The sequence below is a fragment of the Gorilla gorilla genome, chromosome 6 (assembly GCF_029281585.2).
Source record: "Gorilla gorilla gorilla isolate KB3781 chromosome 6, NHGRI_mGorGor1-v2.1_pri, whole genome shotgun sequence".
Taxonomy (NCBI): Eukaryota; Metazoa; Chordata; class Mammalia; order Primates; family Hominidae; genus Gorilla; species Gorilla gorilla.
This window is the reverse complement of record NC_073230.2, coordinates 101,060,700-101,087,319: the sequence shown is the minus strand read 5'-3', so window position 1 is coordinate 101,087,319 and position 26,620 is coordinate 101,060,700. Positions and strand designations below refer to the sequence as shown.

General features: G+C 34.7%; 2 protein-coding genes across 7 annotated transcripts in view; one reads left to right on the top strand and one right to left on the bottom strand.

Annotated features, from left to right (window-relative positions):
* The window catches only part of ABCB1 (ATP binding cassette subfamily B member 1), a 208,432-nt gene extending 208,272 nt beyond the window's left edge, over positions 1-160 (bottom strand). Inside the window, exon 1 of the mRNA XM_055346829.2 lies at positions 5-160. The gene's annotated coding sequence lies outside the window, so the exon portion shown is untranslated. The remainder of the gene's footprint in view (positions 1-4) is intronic.
* Positions 1-26,620, top strand: part of RUNDC3B (RUN domain containing 3B) — a 194,730-nt gene that overhangs the window by 85,847 nt on the left and 82,263 nt on the right. For all 6 annotated transcript variants that reach the window (XM_031013231.3, XM_055346846.1, XM_019031632.3 and 3 more), the window contains 2 exons: positions 24,352-24,441; positions 26,053-26,133. In XM_031013231.3, coding sequence (XP_030869091.1) covers positions 24,352-24,441; positions 26,053-26,133 — 171 coding nt within the window. The remainder of the gene's footprint in view (positions 1-24,351; positions 24,442-26,052; positions 26,134-26,620) is intronic.

The window sequence follows — 26,620 nt, the reverse complement described above, 5'->3', positions numbered from 1 at the left end:
TTACCTTTTATCTGGTTGCTTCCTGAAGTGAGTACTCCTAGGAGAATGAGAAATGATCTCTAATCTTTAGGAATCTGGAGAATATCTGAATAAAGTAGATTTCTTCATGTTCTACTCTTCACAGGTAAAGAGTAATGATAGCCTTTAAAATGGTAATACAAGTGTTTATCCCAGTACCAGAGGAGGAGCTACATGAACTAAGGCAGGCAGGCTTGAAAGCACTAATCAGTGAAAACCCAAGGATAAGTTTGGGTGGAGGAAGGGTGGGAGTAGAGATAAAATAAATTTTGAGTACATGACTATGGCTCCAAAGCATTGAAGAAATATGTGTGATCTTTTTGCTAAGGTGTAGGACGTCTTAATGAGCAGTTGAAAAAACAAACAAAAACCTCGAAGAGTTACATGGCTTAGGGATTGGGGTATAATTGAAAAATAGCCAGAGTTGAGAAGTTTAGCCAGAATAGGCAGAGTGAAGATTAGAATCTAAGCTGAAAAAAAAAAAGAGAGAGACTTCTTTTGGTAGGTTACTGGGAAGACCTTCAAATGAGAAGTGAAGTAAAAATTGAATTAACTTGTTCAAATTTTTAATTTCTCTTTACCCACTGGCTAAAAAATAATTAGTAAATTTAAATTTAAAATACCATATGATATTTCAAACAAAATTGAAAATGTAACAAGAATTTGAAGTAATATATATGGAAAATATAGAGTAAAGATAAATTAGCTTTATGGAAATTCATTTGTTTACTTTGCAATTATATCGGTATTTAATTTATAATGAAAAATTTGTATTCCAAAGAAATGTTAATTTTCACAATGTTTTAGCACAAATTGAAGGAAGGAGTAAAGTATAAAATAAAACTTTGTAAATGACTGAGCTGTCACAAAGAGAAAAAATGAGTTGACAAATACTTTTCTCAATTACAGAAAAGTAGACAGAATAGTGATAAGTAACCAAAATCTTTTAAGAGTTAAGAATGCATTCTGGAATCTGTGTATGTATTGCGGGATCTGGCCAGCAGCCTGCAATGCAACGGGGCTCACTCTTTGTTCTTAGGCGGATCGGCAGGTTGAGAAATAATAGACACACACAAGATAGTGAAAGCTGGGTCCAGGGGGGTCACTGCCTTCTGGTCCCACGGTGCCAACAATGCACTAGATATACCAGCATTTATTATTAAGTTTAGTGAGGGCGGGGGTAGGTTAGTGAGGGATTTAGGGTCATTTGATTATGAGGTGAGATGGTCACATGGGGATGAAGTAATTCTTTAACATAACATTTGTATATAGAAGTACAGTACATTTGTATGGAGAAGTACAGTGTACAGAGATAAGAATTTACAATATAGTGTGTGTCAGTAATTTCTAACAGAGCCTTAAAACAGAAACACAATCTTTCCATAACCTATGATTAACAAGATATTAATCAGCAGTAACAATTGCAACAAAAGCTGGTTACAAACAATCCATGGAAACAGGACGTGAAGCTAGACAACCAGTTAGACCAGAAATTCTCAGAAAGGAGTATGCCTTAACCCTAAAGAGGCGTAGAAGAGCCATGGCAAGATGAGGACGTTTATAGCCCTATCTTATCCATATGGACAGGCACCCCGTCTCCCATGCATCCGTTTATAGGCTCTCCACAAGGGTCACATTCCATTCCTAGAGCTGTGAACATCTGCTTTTCTGGGATAGGAATCTTGGTGATGTGAAACCTCCCTGACCTCACGTCCATTCATAGGCTCTCTGCAGGGGGAAGCACGTCACGCTCTGTTGGCTCATTCTGGCAGTCCACCCTGGCATTGTCTTTACACAATCCTGCTTGCAATTTTGTATTTACAATAATAAGGATCATTTCATCTTTTATTCCGTAGCAGTAGTTTCAGGGGGTCTCCCTACATCTTTCTCTATTCCTTTCACTGTGAGCAAAAAGTTTGACTTAAGTAAAAGGCAGCAAATTCAGTGCAATAACTCCAGTGAAGCCACAGGTAGTGTGAAATGCTATAAAGGATGAGGGAAATATAAATATTATATATATAATATTATAAATATATAACATTTAATATATAGCATATATTAAAGGACTAGAATGTGGGCATTAATAGCTATTTTAATAATTTCTCTTTAACTCTTAGAGACAACAGAAGCCATTGGAATAGAAGCATTTCATCATAGGAAGGACAATATTGACTGATTGATTGATTGCTTTGTCACACTAGTTGTCTTGTTAGGAATAAACTGTAGAGGGCAAGGGCAAAAATCAGAAAGGCCAGTCAAGAGGCTATTGCAACAATTCCAGTGAGAGATGGTGACTTGATCAGAAAGGCTTATTAACTGATCAATTACTGAAGGGAAGCTGGAGGGAATGGAGAATGGAAAAGTTTTGAAACGGTCTGTATGGAGTAAGTGCGTGATATTAGAAGGAAAGTCATTGACAAGGAGAGAATAGAGTAATGGAAATAAAGACAGGAATTATCATTAAAATACTTGATGATTGCACATAGGCAATTTGCAAAAAGGAAGAGTAGGAATACAAAGAATACTAAGAGAATACTTGCTAGAAGTGTCAAAAACAGGCAAAAATTAATTGATTGATTAATTAATTTTTAAAAAAATAAAAAATAAACCACGTTCAGAGTGATTACCACTTTGGGAAATCTGCCTACCATCATTAAAATTGACAGACACTGGTGGCCACTAACTTAGTTTAGTCAGGTCCAACTGTCAGAATGACATGACTCCTGTCACTGTTGCCAGATTTGTGGGATATTGGGGCCAACATAAAATGGTTTTCAAGCTTATTCTGAGAATATAGAAAGTTACCAAATAAAAAGAGTAGCAAAGTTTGCTTTTCCCTGAAGATTTCCTGAGTGAGTTTTACAAAAACTTTTGAATTCTCTGAAAATATACTAAATCATGTTCTGTTCTGTTTCTGAACTGTTTGAACCTCTTGGGACCTGTAGGAATTGCTGACAAGCTCTTAAATGTCTCCATTGCACCATATCATTTTTAGAAAGACCAATTTATCTCATCTTTGGGCCATGTGCTGTACACAAAATATTTCTGCTTTATGATTCTTTTCTAATTTGTCTCAGCATAGCCTGCGAACTAGTGAAGTTCTTTGCCCTCCATCAGATAGAAATGAGAAAGCCAAGAAACTAAGTTTCTAACACAAAGTGCAAGGCTTTCCCATAAATTTTAAGTTCTTTTTTGATAAGATGTCTAGTGAGAAGTGAAGGCTATATACAGCTGTTTACTGTACAACTGTTACAGCTGTACATGATTAGTGTAGAAATTTAAAACAAGTAAAATTTTTGGTATTTGCAATGTAGTTTAATTGTGTATAATTATGATATTATTACTTCTATGATTTTTTAAGATAGGGTCTCACTCTGTCTTCTAGGCTGCAGTGCAGTGGCACAGTCATGGCTCACTATAGCCTTGACCTCTCAGGCTCAAGCCATCTTTCCAAATTAGTTGGCTAACTTTTAAAACTGGCTTGTGGAAACGGAGTCTCACTATGTTGCCCAGGGCAGTTTGTAACTCCTGTGCTCAAGTATCCTCTTGCCTCAGCTTCCAAAGTGCTGGAATTCCAGGTGTGAGCCACTGTGCCTGGCCTACTTCTATCATTTTTCTTTCCCTTTTTAAATTAAACTCTTGGGTTAAAGGTAAAATACAATCCAAAAGTATTTTTTAATAAAAATCATGGATAATGGAGATATTCTATATCAGAACACCTGTAATACATTCAAGAATGTAGCCAGAAAAAGTTTTATAGCCCTAAACCCTTTTATTAATAAAAATAAAAATTATAAGTGAATGAAATTTTCATGTTAAACAAGATAAGAAAAACAAACAGAAAAAATAAAGGAAAGATAAAGCAAAAAATAAACAATATTTGCTTTATCAATTTATCTGAATTGAGAAACAAAATATATAATTACTAAATAAAAATAATATTTTTTGGTAAAAAATTTTCAAGAGAGACCAATTACTAGCTACCTTAACTGAGGTATATGTATAATAAAAGGACAAGGAGGAAGTAACCATTGACATGACATATGATGCATTTAAAAAATCCTACAATCTCCCTGTTATATATTTGAAAGATATAATGATAATTTCGTACAGAAATATAATTTGCCCAAATAGGCCCTACTATATGTAAAAAATTTAAATAAGCTAATTTCTCTATTAGGAAAAGAAAAATTTATCAAGACACTTCCTCAAAATCAATCATTAAGTCCAGATGATTTCAAGGAAGACTTATATCAAAATTTCAAAGCCTGCATAGTCCCAATTATTTTGAAATTTTTTGCACCTTATAAAATAGAAAATTTCAAAAAATTAAGGAAAATCTAATACTTTTTGTAAAGTAAGTATGACATTTATACCTAATCCTAATACAGTTACAAAATAAAATTATGGACAAATATCAGTTATTAATATTGATTGAAATGTAAAAATATTAGTAACAGAATACAACACATCATTAAGAAACTGATACATTTTGATCAAGTGTGATTTATTCTGGGAATATGATATTGATACAATATTAGGAAATCCATGGATACAAAAACCATATGAATCTTCTGGTTTGATGATTTGCTAGGAGGACTCATAGTCTTATTCATGGCTATCATATATTACAGTAAAAGGATGCAAAGCATAGAAGTAAAGGGAAAAGGCATATGCGGCAATGTCCAGTGAAAACCAGGTATGAAAGTTTCTAGGAGTCCTTTCCCTGTGGAATCATATGGGCTGTGCTTAATTCCCTCAGCAACAACTTTTGACAACATACATGAAATGCTGTCCACCAGGGAAGCTCATTAGGGATTTAGTGCCTAGGGTTTCTATTAGCGGATAGTCATGAGGCACCTTCCGCCTAGCACCTATCAAAATTCCAGACTCCTAGAAGGAAAGAAAAAGGTTAGCATAAACTACATTGTTTGTACAAGCAGTTTAGGCACAGTGAGCCATTCTTACCCATCAGAGTGATGGTAATCTTTCCAAAATCTAAGTTCTCAGCATCAGCCAAGCCTAATCTTTTAATCAGGCCTTTCGAAGGATAGAAATCAGGTCTGCTATATGTTAACTCTTTCTGCACACCATATTCATACATCTAAAAGTAAAAACCAGGTATTTTTCCTCTACAGAAGATGGAAAGTCCTTTGCAAAATGTATGATTTATTCCTGAGAGATGAAAAAAAGTACAAAATTGGTAATTGATGTTTACTTTCTTAACATGATATGGGAATTTTATATAATCTTAGTCCTAGAATCAGTATTTTACTTAATTCAGAAACACTACTTGTATTTCCAATAAGATTTTAAAGAATGTATTGCACTCTTCTTACTAATGTTCAACTTAATAGTAGAGGTTAGCCAATTCAATTAGACAAAATGAATCATTTAGAGACGTAAGAATCAGAAACAAAAAGGAAAGCTATTTATATTTGTAGATGATAAGGTTTTGTAACTAGAAAACCCTAGAGATTCAGTAATAAAACTAAATTAAAATAAAACAATTCAACAGTACAGCGAACATTAAAATAGCATATCTAATACATATACATAAGTAACACAGGTAACATAGTTACACAGGTAACATAACACAGGTAACATAATAACACATAAAGTCAATATTCAACAATAACTATAAAATACTAAGAGATAAGTGTAAGAAGAAATGTGTAAAATCTACATGAAAAAAATTTAAAAGGCCTGAAAAATATAAAATTAAAATTATTAAAATGGGAAGAAGTCTTTTACTTTTGTGTAAGATGCTTAAACTTTATAGAATACAGCTTAGCTCCCTATAAGTTAATTTATAATTTGACTGCAATCTCTATGTTAATAAGTTTCTTTACATAATTAGACAAATTGATACTGAAATTACATGTAAAAATAAACATACAAAATAAATATATAAAATATACAAAAGAAATATAAACATATAAAAGTATACAAAATGTACAAAAATACACAAGTAAATATACAAAATTAACTTGGAAATACTAAAAAGAAAGCTGTAGTATAGGGGAAGAAATTAGCCTTACCCAATACTAAACATACTATATAAAAACCTTACAATTAAAACTGTGCATTGGTGCATGCAGACATACAGTGAAATAGGATAAAGAAGTAGTTATATAATAGAAATAAATGCAAGTAAAAAATAAACTTTAGTTTATGATAAAGGTAGAATCTTAAAACACTGAGGTGATGAGGAGATTTGTAATGCATGGCTCTGGGATCAATCAATCAATCAGTTTGCCATTTTGAAAAAGATATAATTAAATCCCTTCTCACATTATATAAAATAATAATTAAAATAAATGTATTTACTTTTTTAAAGAAATCAAAACATTCCAGGATGAGATAAAACAGAGATTAATTCCTATATAACCCTATGTAAGTAAAAGTCTTCTAAGTCTGAATAAAATTTCAGAGGCAATGAAAAAAATTAGTGGAACGTTTGACTACATCCAACAAAAAAAAAGAAAGAAAAGAGAAAGAAAAACTTTGCAAAGCAAAAACACACCATATAGGAACATCAAAATACAATTGAAAAACTGGGAGAAAATATTTGCAACTTTATTTTAACAATAAAAGACTTTTTTAATTAATGCAAATTGAGAGGAAAAGACTAAAAATTTGATAGAAACATAAGGGCAGAGATGTAAACTGACAACTCACAAGAATATGTCAAAAGCTCTTAGACATATGAACATTTATTTAACTTTTCTTATTATAAGGGAACTATCAATATAAACTGAGATATTATTTCTTTTATGTCATTTTAGCCAAGTTTAGATAGAAAGATGAGAGAGAGAGAGAGAGACAGGCTGATGGAGGAATTACAGCACTCTGTGGTGAGGATATGTAGAAAATGCACTCCCATGAACTTCTGAGGAAATGCCAGTTTGCACATTCCTAAAGAAGGATTTTTGGTTTTATCCAAAAAATCTACATAGTGTCTTACGGCTAAGCAATTTCACTTCCACAAATCTAAGCAAAAGATAGGATATCACAAATTTAAGCAGAAGATAGGATATATATGTGTGTGTGTGTGTGTGTGTGTGTGTGCAATAATTATAATTTTCTTTTTTTTTTCTTTTCTTTTTTTTTTAGACAGAATCTCACTCTGTCACCCAGGCCAGAGTGCAGTGGTGAGCTCTGGCTCACTGCAGCCTCCACCTCCTGGGTTCAAATGATTCTCCTGACTCAGCCTCCTGAGTAGCTGGGACTACAGACGCGTGCCACCACGCCCTGCTAATTTTTTGTATTTTTAGTAGAGACAGGGTTTCACCATGTTAGTCAGGATGGTCTCGATCTCCTAACCTCGTGATCCACCTGCCTTGGCCTCCCAAAGTGCTAGGATTACAGGCGTGAGCCCTCGTGTTTGGACATTTAGCTAATTTTAACTATAATATTTTAAATAGTTAAAATAGCTAATTTTAACTATAATATTTTAAATACTTAAAATTAGCTAAATGTCAAAACAAAGGAGAGTGACTAAATCAGAAATGTATGCAGACACAGAGTACTACATAACTGTAAAAAAAAGAAAATTTTAAGTTAATATGGTATGATTACATTATAATTGTATATATAATTATAATATGTAACAGGCTATTTTTAGGTAAAATAAAAGTATAAAAAAACTATATGTTGTGTTTAAAAATGGGAGGAGATAATAAAACATTCTGGTGGCTCCTCTAAAATCAAAAATGGGAATACTAAGCCAGAAAGCAGAGGTGGATGGGAACATAGTGAAAATAATAGAATGAAGGGGGTAACATGTCAGTTCTCTGAATATCATTATGGTATGCTTCTGATAATTGGAACCATGTAAATATTTCACTTATGAGAGAGTGTGAGAGAACAAAAATAATCAATAATTATGGCAAAGATACTATAAATAAAATTCAAACAGAAATAGATGAACCAAACTAAATTCAAATAAATAATATGATCACCCTGAAATGGCTAATAAACTAACCCAGCTAAAGCATGAGGACTACATTTGGACTATATACCCTCAAGCTCAAAACAAACACACTTTTAAACAAATATTAAAGTCTAGTTAGGAAGATTTTTGCAGAATTTAGGTTAGCATTTCTGAAATTTTTTATTGCCCTTTCTAAGATTGAGCAAGCAGTTAAATATAACATGAATAATTAGATCTTATTTCTCACTGTTATGCTCCTATTCTAACATTCTCTCTCTCTCTCTCTGTCTCTCTGTCTCTCTCTCTCTCTCTCTCTGATCTCATCTCATGTGTTTCTTTGAGTTCTGTTTGAACTTTTGGAATATTTTCTATGTATTTCATGGGATATTATTAGTTATTTTATAGCGTTGCATTTTTTATTATTTCTGTAAAATGTTACCTTTATTTGCCTTTCCAAGTCTTGTCTTACATAATCACATTTTTTAAATTAAGAAACTCTCATTTTTAAATTCCAGAAACAAAATTTATCTTTTGTTCATTCTGTTTCTTCAACACAGCAATAATAATTCCTTCTGCCTGTCTTTCCTTTTAATTTTTTTAAAATTACCTGATTAATAATTGTACTTGATGTTTTGATATATATTTATCATTTAATGATTATATCAAGCTAAGTAACATATCTATCACCTCTTATACTTATCATTTTTTGTACTGAGGACATTTAAAATCTACTTTTTCAGTAATTTTGAAATATACAATATATTATTATTAACTATTGTCACCATTCTGTACAGTAGATCTCAAAATCTTATTCCTCTTCCCTAACTGAAATTTTGTACCTTTGATCAACACCTCCCATGCCCCTACCCCCCAGCCTCTGGTAACCACTATTCTGGTCTCTACTTTTATAAGGTCAACATTTTAAAGTTCACATGTAAGTGAGATAATGAAGTAATTGTATTTCTTTTAAACTATTCTGGCCCCTTAACACACTTGTGAGTTTATCTGAACTTGGTTTCAAAACATGTGAGATCACTTAACAGGCAAGAAAGTTAGTATATGAGTGTACTGAGATTAGCAGAGGGAAGAATGTGCAACAGAAAATAAGGAGATTACCGTAACTCCTTTGACAAGTTGGGGCATCTCTTATGAAGAGTACCAAGTGGGGCCTCCATTCTTAAGGCTAAGCAGTAATGAACCTTCAGCAGCTCAGCACTACCAACTCTCTTTTTCTGCTGCTGGAATCAGTGAAATTATTTGATTCTTTCATTGGGCAACAAGTAGGCACAAGCATATTCTCTTTGCTTATTGAACTAGTTGGTATCGTTGAGAAATCAAGGGACTTGACAACTTCACTGTGTGTTCCACTGGAGAGTTAAAACTATTTCTGATTCACTGAGTCCAACTCCAATTTCACCAACCTCTCTTCCTCAGGCACCACAAACAAACGCATCTTACACTGCAAGCTTTTCTCAAGAACGTGAAGTTGTAGTTCCATATTGTTTTTTTCTGCAGATTCTCACAGTTGTCAATGATAATGCGAATAGTAATGGATTCCTTTTAACAAGAAAAATAAAAGATTGAAACAAATTAAGCACAAAAATATGAAACATAAAAGTAGGAGAATGCAATTAATTCAGCTAAACAGTAAAATTAATGGATTTTTAACTATTGAAGTTAAAAGTGACCTGAATAGATAAATAAAATAGACAAATACCTAATAAGTACAGAATAATTCAACCAAAATAAAGAAATGTCTGTCAGAAGAAGGGATATATAATCACAATAGAATAGAGACTAAAATATTTGGAAATTTAGAGAAAATGGGTAATATTCAAAAAATAGTTAATTTTTAAAAATGTAGAATACCAAGACATACAGTAATAACAATATCCTCCATCAGGAGGTTGTTTAGAAATGCCCATTAGTAAATAAGTTATAACTACCATATGATTCTTTTGAGAATTTTAGTTAAGTTTCAAAGAACAGAAATGTCCAATGCTATGCAAATGTTCACAGCCTACAGAAAAATACCAATCCATCATTAGGCTAATGTCACAGGTTGACAAATATAATATATATGCTGTATAAATACATTTTAGTTATTAGTTTAATTATTAAAAATGAGTAAAATTACACTGAATTGAGAGTTTAAATAATGTAATTCACCATATTCAACTAAGGTTTAGCTGATATAAATACAAGACTAGGATTGTGCATTTCATATAAAAATATTTCCTATTTCAGGTGCCTTGTTAACCCAAATTAATCAGTTATGTTATAAACACATAGTTAAGGGCTGAAAATATTTGACAAAAATCAGCCAATATTTTAAAAAAAGTGAAATTGGAATATAGGAAAAATGTCCAAATATGATAAAGCATCTTTGCCAACATTTAATCATACACATCATAATAAAAGTAAAACATTAAATTCAAGGCCAGGCATAGTGGCTCACGCCTGTAATTCCAGCACTTTGGGAGGCTGAAGCAGGAGAACCATTTGAGCCCAGGAGTTGGAGACCAGCCTGGGCAACATAGTGGGATCCCATTTGTAAAAAAAAAAATTTAAAAACCACCTGGGTGTGGTAGTGCCTGCCTCTACTCTCAGCTACTCAAGAGACTGAAGTGGGAGGATTGCTTGAGATTGGAAGGTCAAGGCTACAGTGAGCCTTGATCACACCATTTTACTCCAGCCTAGGTGACAGAGTGAGACCCTGTCTCTCTGAGTCCCCTGAAACCATGTCATCTGCCGTGGGGATACCAAGAACTCTTTGCTAGATTTCAGGGAAGCAGGTTATAAGACCAGGATAATGCTATGCCTAAAAGCAGGGATAGTTGTGTATTTTATAGAAAAACATTTCAGGATATTATTTCAATATTTTGGATTGTTTCTAAATTTAAAGCTAAGTCTAAAATATATTTAGATTATTAAAGATGGAAGTTTATTTCAATATTCTGTATATTTAAATGACTAATATTTAGTTTTACAAACCAGAATTTTCAAGATAAATCTCAATTTCACAGTGAAAAAAATAATCACTTGTGATTTAAATGAAATTTCATTAGTTAAAAAATTTTATTTCTGAATCTGTAATAGAAAATAATAATAATAAAAAAAATTCTACCACCTTGAATGAATTTCATTTTGGCATCCTAAAATCCATACATACAGCCAGGTTTCTTGTCATAGTAATCAAAATAATCTGCCATTTTCATTTCACTACAGTAGGACACTTCTATTTTTTATACCTGATCTTCATAATCATTATTTTAATTACATGTATAATAGTTCATAGTATTTGTGGATTATGATTTAACACTCTTAACATTAGATTACTTCGAATTTTCAAATTTTACTTAATACATATTATTCAGTAATATTTTTGTGATAATTTACTTTTGTTTTTGAGTGATTTTTTGAAAATATAGAAAAGAAATGATTATTCATTTGAATTATTAATATTACAATAATAAATTAATTTTCATATCAATAAAAAACAAAGGCTTATGACTCTTGCTAGTCAAAGCCATTTTATTTAACAGAACTGTGCATTTTATAAGCCCTTGAAGTAAATATTTATACTAATTTTAATGTGATTGTTTTTTATTATACTTTAAGTTCTAGGGTACATGTGCACAACGTGCAGGTTTGTTACATATGTATACTTGTGGCATGTTGGTGTGCTGCACCCATTAACTCGTCATTTACATTAGGTATATCTCCTAATGCTTTCCCTCCCCACTCCCCGCACCTCACAACAGGCCCCGGTGTGTGACGTTCTCCTTCCTGTGTCCAAGTGTTCTCATTGTTCAATTCGCACCTATAAGTGAGAACATGCGGTGTTTCGTTTTATGTCCTTGCGATAGTTTGGTGAGAATGATGGTTTCCAGCTTCATCCATGTCCCTACAAAGGACATGAACTCATCCTTTTTTGTGGCTGCATAGTATTCTATGGTGTATATGTGCCACATTTTCTTAATCCAGTCTATCATTGTTGGACATTTGGGTTGGTTCCAAGTCTTTGCTATTGTGAATAGTGCCACAATAAACATACGTGTGCATGTGTCTTTATAGCAGCATGATTTATAATCCTTTGGGTATATACCCAGTAATGGGATGGCTGGGTCAAATGGTATTTCTAGTTCTAGATCCTTGAGGAATCGCCACACTGACTTCCACAATGGTTGAACTAGTTTACAGTCCCACCAACAGTGTAAAAGTGTTCCTATTTCTCCACATCCTCTCCAGCACCTGTTGTTTCCTGACCTTTTAATAATCGCCATTCTAACTGGTGTGAGATGGTATCTCATTGTGGTTTTGATTTGCATTTCTCTGATGGCCAGTGATAATGAGCATTTTTTCATGTGTCTGTTGGCTGCATAAATGTCTTCTTTTGAGAAGTGTCTGTTCATATCCTTTGCCCACTTTTTGTTGGGGTTGTTTGTTTTTTTCTTGTAAATTGGTTTGAGTTCTTTGTAGATTCTGGATGTTAGCCCTTTGTCAGATGAGTAGATTGCAAAAATGTTCTCCCATTCTGTAGGTTGCCTGTTCACTCTGATGGTAGTTTCTTTTGCTGTGCAGAAGCTCTTTAGTTTACTTAGATCCCATTTGTCAATTTTGGCTTTTGTTGCCATTGCTTTTGGTGGTTTAGACATGAAGTCTTTGCCCATGCCTGTGTCCTGAATGGTACTGCCTAGGTTTTCTTCTAGGGTTTTTATGGTTTTAGGTCTAACATTTAAGTCTTTAATCCATCTTGAATTAATTTTTGTACAAGGTGTAAGGAAGAGATCCAGTTTCAGCTTTCTACATATGGCTAGCCAGTTTTCCCAGCACCATTTATTAAATAGGGAATCCTTTCCCCATTGCTGGTTTTTGTCAGGTTTGTCAAAGATCAGATGGTTGTAGATGTGCGGTATTATTTCTGAGGGCTCTGTTCTGTTCCATTGGTCTATATATCTGTTTTGGTACCAGTACCATGCTGTTTTGGTTACTGTAGCATTGTAGTATAGTTTGAAGTCAGGTAGTGTGAGGCCTCCAGCTTTGTTCTTTAGGCTTAGGATTGTCTTGGCAATGCAGGCTCTTTTTTGATTCCATATGAACTTTAAAGTAGTTTTTTCCAATTCTGTGAAGAAAGTCATTGGTAGCTTGATGGGGATGGCATTGAATCTGTAGATTACCTTGGGCAGTATGGCCATTTTCAGGATATTGATTCTTCCTATCCATGAGCATGGAATGTTCTTCCATTTGTTTGTATCCTCTTTTATTTTCTTGAGCAGTTGACCTCTCCTTGAAGAGGTCCTTCACATCCCTTGTAAGTTGGATTCCTAGGTATTTTATTCTCTTTGAAGCAATTGTGAATGGGAGTTCACTCATGATTTGGCTCTCTGTTTGTCTGTTATTGGTGTATAAGAATGCTTGTGATTTTTGCACATTGATTTTGTATCCTGAGACTTTGCTGAAGTTGCTTATCAGCTTAAGGAGATTTTGGGCTGAGATGATAGGGTTTTCTAAATATACAATCATGTCATCTGCAAACAGGGACAATTTGACTTCCTCTTTTCCTGATTGAATACCCTTTATTTTTCATTTGCCTGGTTGCCCTGGCCAGAAATTCCGACACTATGTTGAATAGGAGTCGTGAGAGAGGGCATCCCTGTCTTGTGCCAGTTTTCAAAGGGAATGCTTCCAGTTTTTGCCCGTTCAGTGTGATATTGGCTATGGGTTTGTCATAAATATCTCTTATTATTTTGAGTTACGTCCCATCAATACCTCCCTGGGATGCAAGGCTGGTTCAACATACGCAAATCAATAAACGTAATCTAGCACATAAGCAGAAACAAAGACGAAAACCACATGATTATCTCATGGATGCAGAAAAGGCCTTTAATGTGATATTTTTAAAATTAGATACTTTTTTAAATAGTTCACTTTAGTAATCCAATTGTGCTTATTTGTATTTCTTTGATTATTTATGTTTGTATCAATGTTATTTACTTTTGTAAATTACATTGGAGAAATTGTTAAGTTATTCATTCTTATGAGTAGGGAAATTAAATACCTAATTGCATGCATCTGTGATTAGCTACATTTTTTCCCAGATGAATTTCTAAAACAAAGATAGAGTACGAAAAAAAAATCTGCAATAGTATTTTAAAATACCTTTTATTCCTTGAGCATGTATTGAGTTTTTATTTCTTAGTTGTGGCATATAAAAATATTCTTTATCTTATCAAGAGGATGCATGTCTCTTTGGGATTAGATCCTTAAAAGAATATGACCCTGTAATGAGTAAGACACATGAGCTCTTACAAGTCTGATATTTGACAGATTAAGTTAAATTAAGTAACAAAGAGACAAATACCATATGGTAAGCTTCCTAGGAAAAATTACAGTACACTTCTACTCTTATTATAATGATTCATTATGCTCATTTTTATATAAAAGAAGAGGAAATGAGGAATCGTTATGAGCAAAGGAAAAAGTATAGCAGAGAATATTATTAAAGTTAACTAAACCTATCTTCTATTCATCTAATTTAAGCATTTGTGAAGGGCTTATATGACCAGATTACAATAAAATTATATAGAATATAAAAATCTTCTTAGTCTTATAACTCCAGTGTTTGCAGCTGATTACTGCTAGAATTATTTTCTTTGATAGAAATCTGCTACAAAATTCATACAAGATCCTTTGTCTGGCTTTAAGTAACATTTCCTGTTTTGATTTATACAAATCTCTTCTCCAGACCTTCTTCTGCAATACCATAGAGTCAAAACACTTCAAACTTTCTCTCATTCTCTGAATAGGCTGTACATCAAGTTTTGCATTTTTCAGATTCTTAGGATGTCTTTCTCCATCTGTGTTAGTTTCCTATTGTTACCTGTAACAAACTATCACAAACTTAGTGGCTTAAAAACAATACCAATTATTATTTTACAATTCTGAAGAAGTCTAAGATGGGTCAGCAGGACAGCAGTTCCTCTTGAGATTCTAGGGGATAATTAATTTCTTGCCTCTTCCAGTTTCTAGAAGATGTATGCGTTACTTGGCTCGTGGCCCTGCAACAATTCAACCTCTGCCTCTTTTGTCACATCTTCTTCTCTGAGGCTGATCCTCTCACTTCTCTCTGGGGTTCTTGATTACATCAGACCCATATGGTGGGATAATATCCATTTTAGATATTTAATTTAATGCCATTTGCAAAGTCCCTTTTTCATTTTCAGTAGCATATTTACAAGTCAGGACATGGATATATTTTAGAAGGCATTATGCTACCTACTACATCTTTTCTACCTAAAAAATTGGTAGTCGTTCCTCCTGTTGCAAGTTCAAATGTCACCCCCTCATGAGATTTTCGCGTATCTCCAGATGGAGGTGATGTGGTCTTCCTTCTCTTTCTTCAGGGACTCTAATGACTAATAAACTTGCCTTCTTTACTTTTGACCCCTTTAATTTTTCTATTCATGAAGGCTGTTTTTCACCAATTTTATTTTCATTAATTTGTCCATCTTGTCTATCCACAAAGACATTTTTCCTTTTTTAAAATCTGTCTATCTTATTAAAGTTTGCTATTTTTCAATATAATAACTTCCATGTATTAAAATATGCTATTTTAATACTTACTATTTGAGGAAGGCCAATAATATGTAATAACTGAGGAAAGTGGGGCAAGATGGATGAAAAGAAGGCTCCAACAATTGTCCTCCCTATAGGAACACCAAATTGAAGAACTATCCGCACAAAAAAAAGCACCTCCAGAAGAACCAAAAATCAGGAATGCAATCGCAGTGTGTGGTTTTAACATTATATTAAGGAAAGAGGCACTGAAGAGGGAAAGACAATCTTGAATCACCTACACCAGCCCTCCTTCATCCCCCAGCAATGGCTGAGTGGTATGGAAAGAAAATCTGTACATTCAGGGGAGGCAGCAAACAGTAATTGTGCGACTTGACGTTGGAACTCAGTACTGCCCTGTCACAGCAGAAAGCAACACAGGGCATAACTCAGCCAGTGCCTACAGAGGGAACTTCTCTAGCCAGAGGCAAATTCTCCATTTCAGTGGTAGGAGCCTGAGTTCAGGCAAGACCTACCAGTATGGGCTAAAGTTCTCGGGGGTCTTAAATAAATTTAAAAAGCAGTCTAGGCCAAAGAGACTTCAATTCCTGGACAAGTCCTGGTGATGTGCTGGGCTTGAAGTTAGTGGATATTGGGTGGAGATGACCTATTGAAACACCAGCTAGTGTAGCCAAGAGAGTGCTTGCATCATCGCTGCCCCAAACACAGGCAGCACAGTTTGCAGTTCTGGAAGAGACTCCTTCCCTCCACCTAAGGAGAGGAGAGGGGAGAGTAAAGAGGACTTTGTATTGAAACTTGGACGTCAGCATAGCTACAGAAGAATAGGGTATCAGGAACAGTCTTTGAGGCCCCCATTCCAGGCCCTAGCTCCTGGTTGACATTTCTAGACAGCCTGGGCCAGAAGGGTACCCATTGCCTTGAAAGGAAAGATCCAGTCCCAGCAAGATTTATCATTTGCAGACTTAAGAGCCCTTGGGCCTTCAGTAAACATCAGTGGTACCCAGGCAGTTCTCACCACAGGCCTTGAGTGAGACCCAGGGCCATGCTGGCTTCAGGAGTGACCCTGCACATTCTCATCTGTGGGAACCATGGGGAGAGACTCCTTCTGGTTGAAAAACAGAGAATGAATGCAGGGGACTTTGTCTTAGAGATTAGTTCCTAGCTCAGCCACAGTGATGTAGAGAAACAAGTAGGTTCATGGGGTCCCCAATTCTAGGCCCTGGCTCTTGGACAGCATTTCTGGGCCTGCCCTAGGTGAGAGGAGAGCCTGCTGACCTGAAGAGAGAGAATCAGACCAGGCAGGATTCAGTGGCCCCTTAGTGAACATTGGCAGTAACCAGGCAGTAATTGCCACAGACCTGGGATGGTGGTGGCCATGGGAAGAGACTCTTCTGCTTGAGGAAAAAGGGAGGAAGAGTGGAAAGGACTTTGTCTTACAGCGTGCATGCCAGCTCAGCCACAGTAGAATAGAGCACCAGGTAGATTCCCATGCTTCCTTTCATGAGGTTCTGTCTATCAGATGGCATCTCTGGACCCAACCAGGGCTGAAGACAATTCATGTCCCTGAAGGGAAGGACACAGACCTGGTGGAATTTGCCATCTGCTGATTGTAGAGCCCTTGGGCCTTGAGAAAACGTAAGTGGTAGCCAGGCAGTAGCCACCTTAAGCCTTGGGCAAGACCAAGTGTTGTGCTGGCTTTGGATCTGACTCAGCACAGTCCCAATACTGGTGCTCACAGGGGTGCATGTGTCACCCATACCCCAGGTCCAGGCAGCTCAGCACAGAGAGACAGACACTTTGTTTGGTTGGGGGGAAGTAAAGGAAAAGAACAAGCGTTTCCACCTGATATCCCAGGACATTTTCCCATATCTTACCTAAGAGCACTAAGACAGTACCTGTATAAGTCTGAAAGAGCCACAGTATTTTTGTGCATGGGGTGCTTCCTAATGCCTACGTGGCTACAGTGACCAAAGACTAAGGTCCCAACACCCAGGTCCTTTTTAATACTTGGAAAAACTTGCCAAGGACATGTATAAACAATCCAAGACTGCAAAAATTACAATCAATATCTAACTCTTCAATGCCAAGAAAAAAAAAACAATGGACATCCACAGGCATCAAGACCATCCAGGAAAATATGATCTCACCAAATGAACTATATAAGATGTCAGTGACCAATTCCAGACAGACAGAGATATACACAAAATATAAAACAAAAAATTAAGGTTTATCACAATAAAAATATCCTTCATTAAAATAAAGACAAGAAGGAAGAAAACATCACAAAACAACCAGAAAACAAATTAAAAAGTGGCAGGAGTCAATTCCTATTTATCAATAATAACATTGAATGAAAATGGACTAAACTCTCCAATCAAAAGACATAAAGAGGAGAAATGGATGAAGAAAACCAAGGCCCCAAAATTATGTTGCCTACAAGAAACATATTTCAGCTATAAAGACATACATCCACTAAAAATAGAAGGATGGAAAAAGATATTCCATGCCAATGGAACCAAACATAGAAAAAAAGTTGTCTATATTTATATCAGACAAAACAGATTTTAAGACAAAAACTGTTAAAAGAGGCAAATGTCAGAATATAATGATAAAGGGGTCAGCTCAGCAAGAGAATATAACAATTGTAAATACATGTGCACCCAACAATGGAGCACACAGATTATATAAAGCAAATATTATTAGAGCTAAAGAGAGAGCTAGACCTCAATAAAATAATAGCTGGGGATTTCAACACCACATTTCAGCATTGGAAAGATCATACAGACAGAAAATCAACAATGAAACATCGGGTTGAAGGTGGACTATAGACCAAATGGACCTAATAGATGTTGCACAGAATATTTTATCCAATGACTGCAGAATTCACATTCTTCTCCTCAGCCCATGGATCATTTTGAAGGGTATGTTATGTCACAAAGCTAGCCTTAAAAATTCCAAAATTATTGAAATTATATTAAATAACTTTTCTGACTACAAGGCGGTAAAACTAGAAATCAATAACAGAGAAATTTTGGAAACTATGCAAACACATGGAAATTAAATAATATTCTCTCAAATAACTAGTGGGTCAGTGCAAAATTTAAGAAGAAAATAAAAAAAAACAAAGAAAAACAAACGCACATGGAAACACAACATATCAAAACCTGTGGTATTCATCAAAAGCAGTACTTAGAATGTTTATAGCAAGAAGTGCTTCAATCAAAAAAGTAGAAAAACTTGAAAAAACTACTTAATGATACATCTTAAAGAACTAGAAAAGAAATAGCAAAGTAAACCCAAAATCAGTAAAGGAAAAGAAATAATAAAACCTGAAAAGAGGGGAGAGTTGGAAAAAGCGTACTTGGAGACCTTACCTTCGAGACTGAAGACTAGTTGTCACGAACGGCACTTGGAGTGCACTGAGCCAAGGAACAAAGAAGGCCATGTTGGGCGCCAGATATTGCGGGATCTGGCCAGCAGCCTGCAATGCAACGGGGCTCTCTGTTGTTAGGCGGATCAGCAGGTTGAGAAATAACAGACACACACAAGATAGTGAAAGCTGGGTCCAGGGGGGTCACTGCCTTCTGGTCCCGTGGTGCCAACAATGCACTAGATATACCAGCATTTATTATTACGTTTAGTGAGGGCGGGGGTAGGTTAGTGAGGGATTTAGGGTCATTTGATTATGAGGTGAGATGGTCACATGGGGATGAAGTAATTCTTTAACATAACATTTGTATGTAGAAGTACAGTACATTTGTATGGAGAAGTACAGTATACAGAGATAAGAATTTACAGTATAATGTGCATATAATTTCTAACAGAGCCTTAAAACAGAAACACAATCTTTCCATAACCTATGATTAACAAGATATTAATCAGCAGTAACAATTGCAACAAAAGCTGGTTACAAACTATCCATGGAAACAGGATGTGAAGCTAGACAACCAGTTAGACCAGAAATTCTCAGAAAGGAGTATGCCTTAACCCTAAAGAGGCGTAGAAGAGCCATGGCAAGATGAGGGCGTTTATAGCCCTATCTTATCCATATGGACAGGCGCCCCCCATGCGTCTGTTTATAGGCTCTCCACAAAGGTCACATTCCATTCCTAGAGCTATGAACATCTGCTTTTCTGGGATGGGAATCTTGATGATGTGAAACCTCCCTGACTGTATGTCCATTCATAGGCTCTCTGCAGGGGGAAGCACATCATGTGCCGTTGGCTCATTCTGGCAGTCCACCCTGGCATTGTCTTTACACAATCCTGCATGGAATTTTGTATTTACAATAATTAGGAGCATTTCATCTTTTATTCTGTAGCAATAGTTTCAAGGGGTCTCCCTGCAAGTATGTATTGAAGTTTTACACTATTAAGATAGAAGATAAATTGAACATAATAAAAATTAAAACTTTGTGTTTCAGAGGACACCATAAAGAAGGTGAAAAGATGACAAACAGGAGACAATTTTTACAGATCATAATCTGATAAGGCAGCGGTCCCCAACCTTTTTGGCAACAGGGACTGGTTTTGTGGAAGACAGTGTTTCCACGGACCGTGGTGGCAGGGAATGGTTTCAGGATGAAACTGTTCCACCTCAGATCATCAGGCATTAGTTAGAGTATCATAAGGAGCATGCAACCTAGATCTTTAACATGTGCAGTTCACAGTAGGGTTCTTACTCCTGTGAGAATCTAATGCCTGAGTGAAGGAGTCGGAGCTTAGTTGATAATGTTCACTGGCCCACCACTCACCTCCTGTCCTGCAGCTCCAGTTCCTAACAGGCCATGGACAGGTTCTGGTTCATGGCCCAGTGTGTGGGGACCCCTGCGATAAGGGTTTTGTATCTACAATGTATATGAAGAACTTTTACAACTCAGTAATAAAAAGACAACTCATTTAAAAATGGGCAATGAATCTGAATAGACACTTCTCCAAGGTGGGTATACAGATGCCTAATAAACACTAAAATGTTGTTTGACATCATTAGCCATCAGGGAAATGCAAAACCACAATGAAATAACACTGCATACTAACTAGGATGGATATGTTCAAAAGATCACTTAATAACAAATCTTGGTGAGGATTTTGAAAAACTGAATCTTTCATACATTGCTGGTGGGAAAAGAAAATTGTGCAGTCACTTTGAAAAACAGTCTGGCAATTTTTCAAAAGGTTAAACATAGAGTTACCATATGACCCAGCACATGACTCCTAGATGCATGTGTGTCTATATCCATACAGCGGAATGTTATTCAGGCATAAAAAGAAATGTAGTACTGATCCATGCTGCCACATGGATGAACCTTGAAAACCTGCTAAGCTTAGCAAAGAAGCCAGTCACAAAAGACCAGGTAGCATATGATTCCCCTCTTCCTTTAGTTACCAACTTTCTGTCTCCTCATCCTCAGTCTCTTTACTACTGCTGGATCAATCCTACTCTTATAGAACATATACCGGTACCTCCTACCTTAAAAAAAAAGATTCTCCATTGAACCTATAATTCCCCTCTACCAATGCTAATTTCATGATTACACTTCATCACCAGACTTCTCCAAAGCACTTCTTCACACTGTCATCATTTTCTTACTTTAGAGTCACTCTCTTACCCACTCGTCTGGCTTCTGCCCCTCATCAGTCCACCAAGAATTTTTAAAAGAATACCAATAATCTACAAGCTACCCAATGTAATGGATATTTCTCTGTCCACACTGTACTCCATCTCCCAGCTACTTCCAGTAGAAGTTGACTACTTCATCGTTCTTGAAAAAATCTCTTCACGTTGAAGTTATACAACATTCCATGGCTTTTCCTTAATTGCTCTGTCTCTTTTTCTGTCATCTTTTCCACTTAACAACATCTGACTGTTCATATTCTCTGGGCTCAGTCCTGCATTTTCTGCTTTTTTTCCTCTGTTCATTTTTCTCTGTATTCTCTCTTCCTGGAGTTTCGTCCATTCCCCTGGCTTGAAATACCATCCATATGACCATGATACCACGTTTAACTAGCTAGATAGTTCAGATATACTAATTTTTTCCCCTGTAACTCTGTTCACCCTTTCTTAGCAAATGTTATCACTGCCCACCTACATAGTTGATTAAGCGAGAATCTAAAAGTCATGCCTGATTCCTCTTTCTCCCTCATTCCTTGTAATTAATCCATAAGCAAGTCTTATTGATCCTACCTCCAAATCTATTTTGAATCTATTTATTTACCTTTATCTCCATGGCTCTTACAGTCATCTAGACCTCTTTTATCTGTTGCCTAAGGCTCACCTATTGGCCTCCTGACCTTCCAGTTTGCCCCCTTTCAGTAGCCATCTAGCTTCCAGCTGATCTTAAAAGTAAAAGAGATTATGTCAGCTCCTACTTAAAACATTGAAATGATTTCTTATTACATTAGCCAGAAGGCTCTGTGGCTGTCACATTTCCTGGAGTCAGATCCTGGTTTCCCTACTCTAGCTGTGTCTTTCTTGGACAAGTTGCTTAATCTCTCTGGAGAATAATATGTAGCGGCAAAGTTAAGAAGATGACTCATGTAAAGTTATTACTATGCCTGCCACTCAATAAGTGTTATTATTATTGTTAATGTTCTGTGGCCTGCAAAGCCACAGAGCTTATCTTAAGCTCAGAAGTACATCTTCTGAAAAATAATGTTTTTCTTAACCAGCACTAATAATTTAAAAGTTCAGCATATAATGGGCAATCCTCTTAACTAGCCCTTCCTCTTCCATTTTTCCTTTCCTCTTTTGCTGTTATATTAAATAATATCTTACACTTAAGATATGATTTTTTTCAGTGGAATTATTGATTTTACATATAACAACCATTTTACTTATCTTAAATCATTCGCTTAGAAAATTTACTTGTTTACTAATGAGTAAAACTAAAGTGAAAAACTCATTAAAACATTATTATATGCACACACATAAAAGACCTTTAGATTTTAAAAAGTTTCTCAAACCAGTTAATTTTTTGCCATGGTGTTCTTCAACACTCCCTAGTACAAAGGTGCCATTAGAAAGCAAGCAAGAATAGTTTTGAGCTGATTTTTAGAATTTTTAGAATTTTAGTATTTTTTAAACAATGGTAGGTTCAAGATGAGGAATAAAAAAAGTAGATCTTTTCTTATATAAGAAGTACTAGGAATAATGGGTTATTGCCAGTATCAAAAAAACGAGATTCTTTTCCAAATTCATATGTCTCATAGAATTTAGTGGTCTGAAACCATTAGAAGCATAGTTCTTCCAGGGGTTAATAATATATTCTGCCAATAGCCAACTTAGTTATTGGACCAGGGACAAAGTCTCAAACATACGTATTTGTCTAAATATTTTACCTTTCTGCAGGACACCTCAGTAGAATATGTAAAAAAATCCTTCCATTTATTTTACTAATTTTGTTAGGCCAGAAGTTTTCATTTTTCTCCTTTTATATAAATCAGTAAAAGCAATTTCAGTAGATCCAAGAAAATAAAAAACATTTATTCCAACCAGTCTCCCCACTGTATTTGTTTGCAGCCTTGCATCTGTCAGAGAGTAAATAGTTGTCTATTTTTTCCATTTTGTACTTTTTATTCATTTAACATTCCTTATGAACCATACCATACATTAAGTTCTTTTAAAATATTTTTGTTTTATGAAACATAGATTTAATAGAAGATATAGGACTTAAAGAAGAATTGGGCAGCCTTCTTAAGCAATTCATCTAACATGAGCTCGTGCAAATTGTTTTAAACTTTTCCTGATGGTAAATTTGAAACTAATGATTCCTTCTGCCTTTAATTTATGGGTTTTTTTTGCAAGTATCAAATAATATGTTTGTAAAAATACTTAGTAAGCTGTGAACAACAATTCAAAATTGATGGTAGGATTATGAGCATATTGAAATTTTTTGCAGAATTTATAAACTCAGAAATACTGAAAAGAGCAAGACCTTTGATTTACTAAAATGTTTCATTTTAGTTAATGGGGTGGTATAGAGTGGTGTTCACTCTCTTATATGTAATATAAATACTTATAGCAGTGTGATCATCCCTGGTTACTGATATAAACTAGATTTTACATAGTACTACGTTTTAAAAGAAGTAAATTAAATGATTTTACATTCATTTTTGGAAAAATGCCTTAGGGCCACATTATGATTTTTCTTTCAAAAATATTTTAAAAACTAATGATAACTAAAATGGAAAACTTTACAGGAATTAACAAAGATACATTCACATTCCCATTTTTGTCAAGGAGATATTGAATACTTTCTTTTTCATATGCAGCCACCTTGGTAGCCCATCTGCTTTATTAGGATTGCACTATTAAGGTTACCATAAATTACTAACAAGTATGCCTCCCAAATTCTTAACTTACTCAGTAATCTTTGCAATTATAGAAAAACAGAACTTATTTTTATCTTATTTATTAGAACTCAAGTCTACTTCATTTTGAAAATAGATAAATACAGATGACTCTGAATTTGCCACCTTTCACTTTACATTTATATTGCTTCACTATTAAAGAAAAATGCTGGCACTCTAGACCCATTGAAAGACTTCACTTGGGGGATTCTTTTTAGGAGAGCTGGAAACAGAGAATTCTTTTTGTTATATTGGCAGGTTTTAGTTTCTTCAGGGATTTGTTGTTGTTTTGTTTCTTTATTTTGGTCTAAATATCTTCAAAACTTCAGTGATGGAAATATGTTTTTTTAAAAAATACAAATTAAATAAAATTTAGCTCTTCCTACAATAGTTTGGGCTCTAAATGAGTTCTCTCGATCAAACTTCCATTTATTTTTAATATTTTATATATTCACCCATTTCATTTTTTAGGAGATTTTATGAAGATGGAGCAATTGTCTTGGGTGAAGAAGCAAATATGCTTGCTGGCATGCTTCTAGGACTCAATGCTATTGATTTCAGGTACTTAATATAACCAAATGCATTCAGTTTTTAAATTATTCTATATCTTAATAGTTTCTAGTTATGATTTTTTTCTTTCAGTTTTCTAAGTAAAGCACACAGTTGGATATTGTTATTTGATTCATGTTGTTCTCTTTCAAATGACATCAGTTTGTTTTCCAAATGAGTTTGCTCTCAGAAAAGAGACTGCCTGAAACTTAATGAATTGATAGGCTTGCTCTGTAGCTTGGATAAAAAGAAAACTTAGACTATGTCCCATTCCCCAACAGCCCCCTCCCTAATGAAGGAAGGCTTTGAATCTTATCTCTTAGTATTTTTCAGCTACTGCTTTAAAATGAAAAGAAATAGACTTAAAGTAGTTTCAAAGCCAGAAAGATTCTCATTATCTCACGTGTTGAGATAAGATCCTGAGAGGCTATCTTGGGTATCTTATGTCTCTTATGTTATGTATGGAGAATATTAAAAAAAATTGTTAAAATTTACTTTTATTATCAACAAGATGAACTGGTTCTACACTAAAATAACAAGTGCTAAAAATGGGCAATACAAGTTCTTTTTAGATTTATAGACACTTTTTTTGCATTTCTTTAATCGATCCCAGATTTTACATTATATTGAAAGTAAAAGGTTTGTCTATAAGAAAACTCAAACACAAGAAATGAAGGAAATATTATATTTTTATTGAAATATAACATGTGAAAATTCAGGAATATTAACAAAATAAGTATAAGACAAATGAAATTCTACTTTTGAGTCTTGATAAAAATAATGCTGTTCGTTTTCACTGAAGTTATCTTTTATAGTAAAGCACTTTTCTAAATATTTGTCACTTGACAAGTCTAACTTTATTAAAATTTAATAAGCTAGTATTAGGTTAATTAGCTTAATTGTGGAGGATGAACATGATAGATGGAATGTGAACGTTGTCTTTTTGATCCCTCTATGGATGTTAACTTTTTAAATCACGTCACTAGCTCTGTCTAAATTTGTTACAGTCTTGTTTTGTTTGTTTGTTGTTTTATTGTTTTAAAAAAACAAGGCCAGGCGCGGTGGCTTTCACCTGTAATCCCAACACTTTAGGAGGCTGAGGCGGGCAGATCACCTGAGGTCAGGAGTTCAAGACCAGCCTGGCCAACGTGGTGAAACCCTGTCTCTACTAAAAATACAAAAATTACCCAGGCATGGTAGTGGGTGCCTGTAATCCCAGCTACCCAGGAGGCTGAGGCGGAGAATCGCTGGAACCCGGGAGGCAGAGGCTGCAGTGAGCCAAGATCATGCCACAGCACTCCAGCCTGGGTGACAGAGCAAGACTCCCTCTCAAAAAAAAGAAAAAACAAACAAACAAAAAAACTGGGATTAAGAATGTTAACTGTTGGTTTAATGTAACCCATTGACAGTGTATTAATTTGTACAATGCCTTGTTGTTGGTATTGAAGGTAGAATATTTTATTCAGGCGTTTATTTCTGACAAGTAACAATTAAATTGCAAACGAAAAAATTCACTTGCCATTTGATGAGAGAAACGTCTCTGGCAAGAGATTTTTCATGAAACTTAACTTTCATTTAAAATTTTATATATTAATAGGAAATATTTATTTTCTATTGTCTTAGTTTCTGCCTAAAGGGAGAGGGGCTGGATGGCAGTTTTCCTGCTGTAATAGACTATACACCATATTTGAAGTATATCCAAAGGTATGTGACATTTTGAGATATGTTTTTTAAAATCTTATTTAAAATTGAATGTCTTGTGCAATGTTTGTCTGATCAAAACTACTTTGTACTAAATATTCGTTCCAGTATCAGAAATCATTAAAGGGTACAAGCTTCAGTTGCATTTTTCGTATTTATTATTTTAAAAACACACACCTTTTATGTAAATATACACTTTTTAACATAATTGTAATCCTAGCATCTAGTTTTTTAAAATAACAAAAGCATTTATTCATATTGCTGTAGTCATTATAATAACTTTAATAGGTCTGAAATAGTCTACTGAGATTTTGAAACTATAATTCAGTATTTAGATTGTTTTCCATTTTTTCTCATAAAAAAGGATAAATAACATTTTATGCATATCAATTTTCCTTTCGTTTTCATTGTAAATTGTCAGAGATATCCAAATAAATTATCTGAAAAATCTGATGACTCTTAAAATATGTCTTTTAAAGAGTTGTAACAA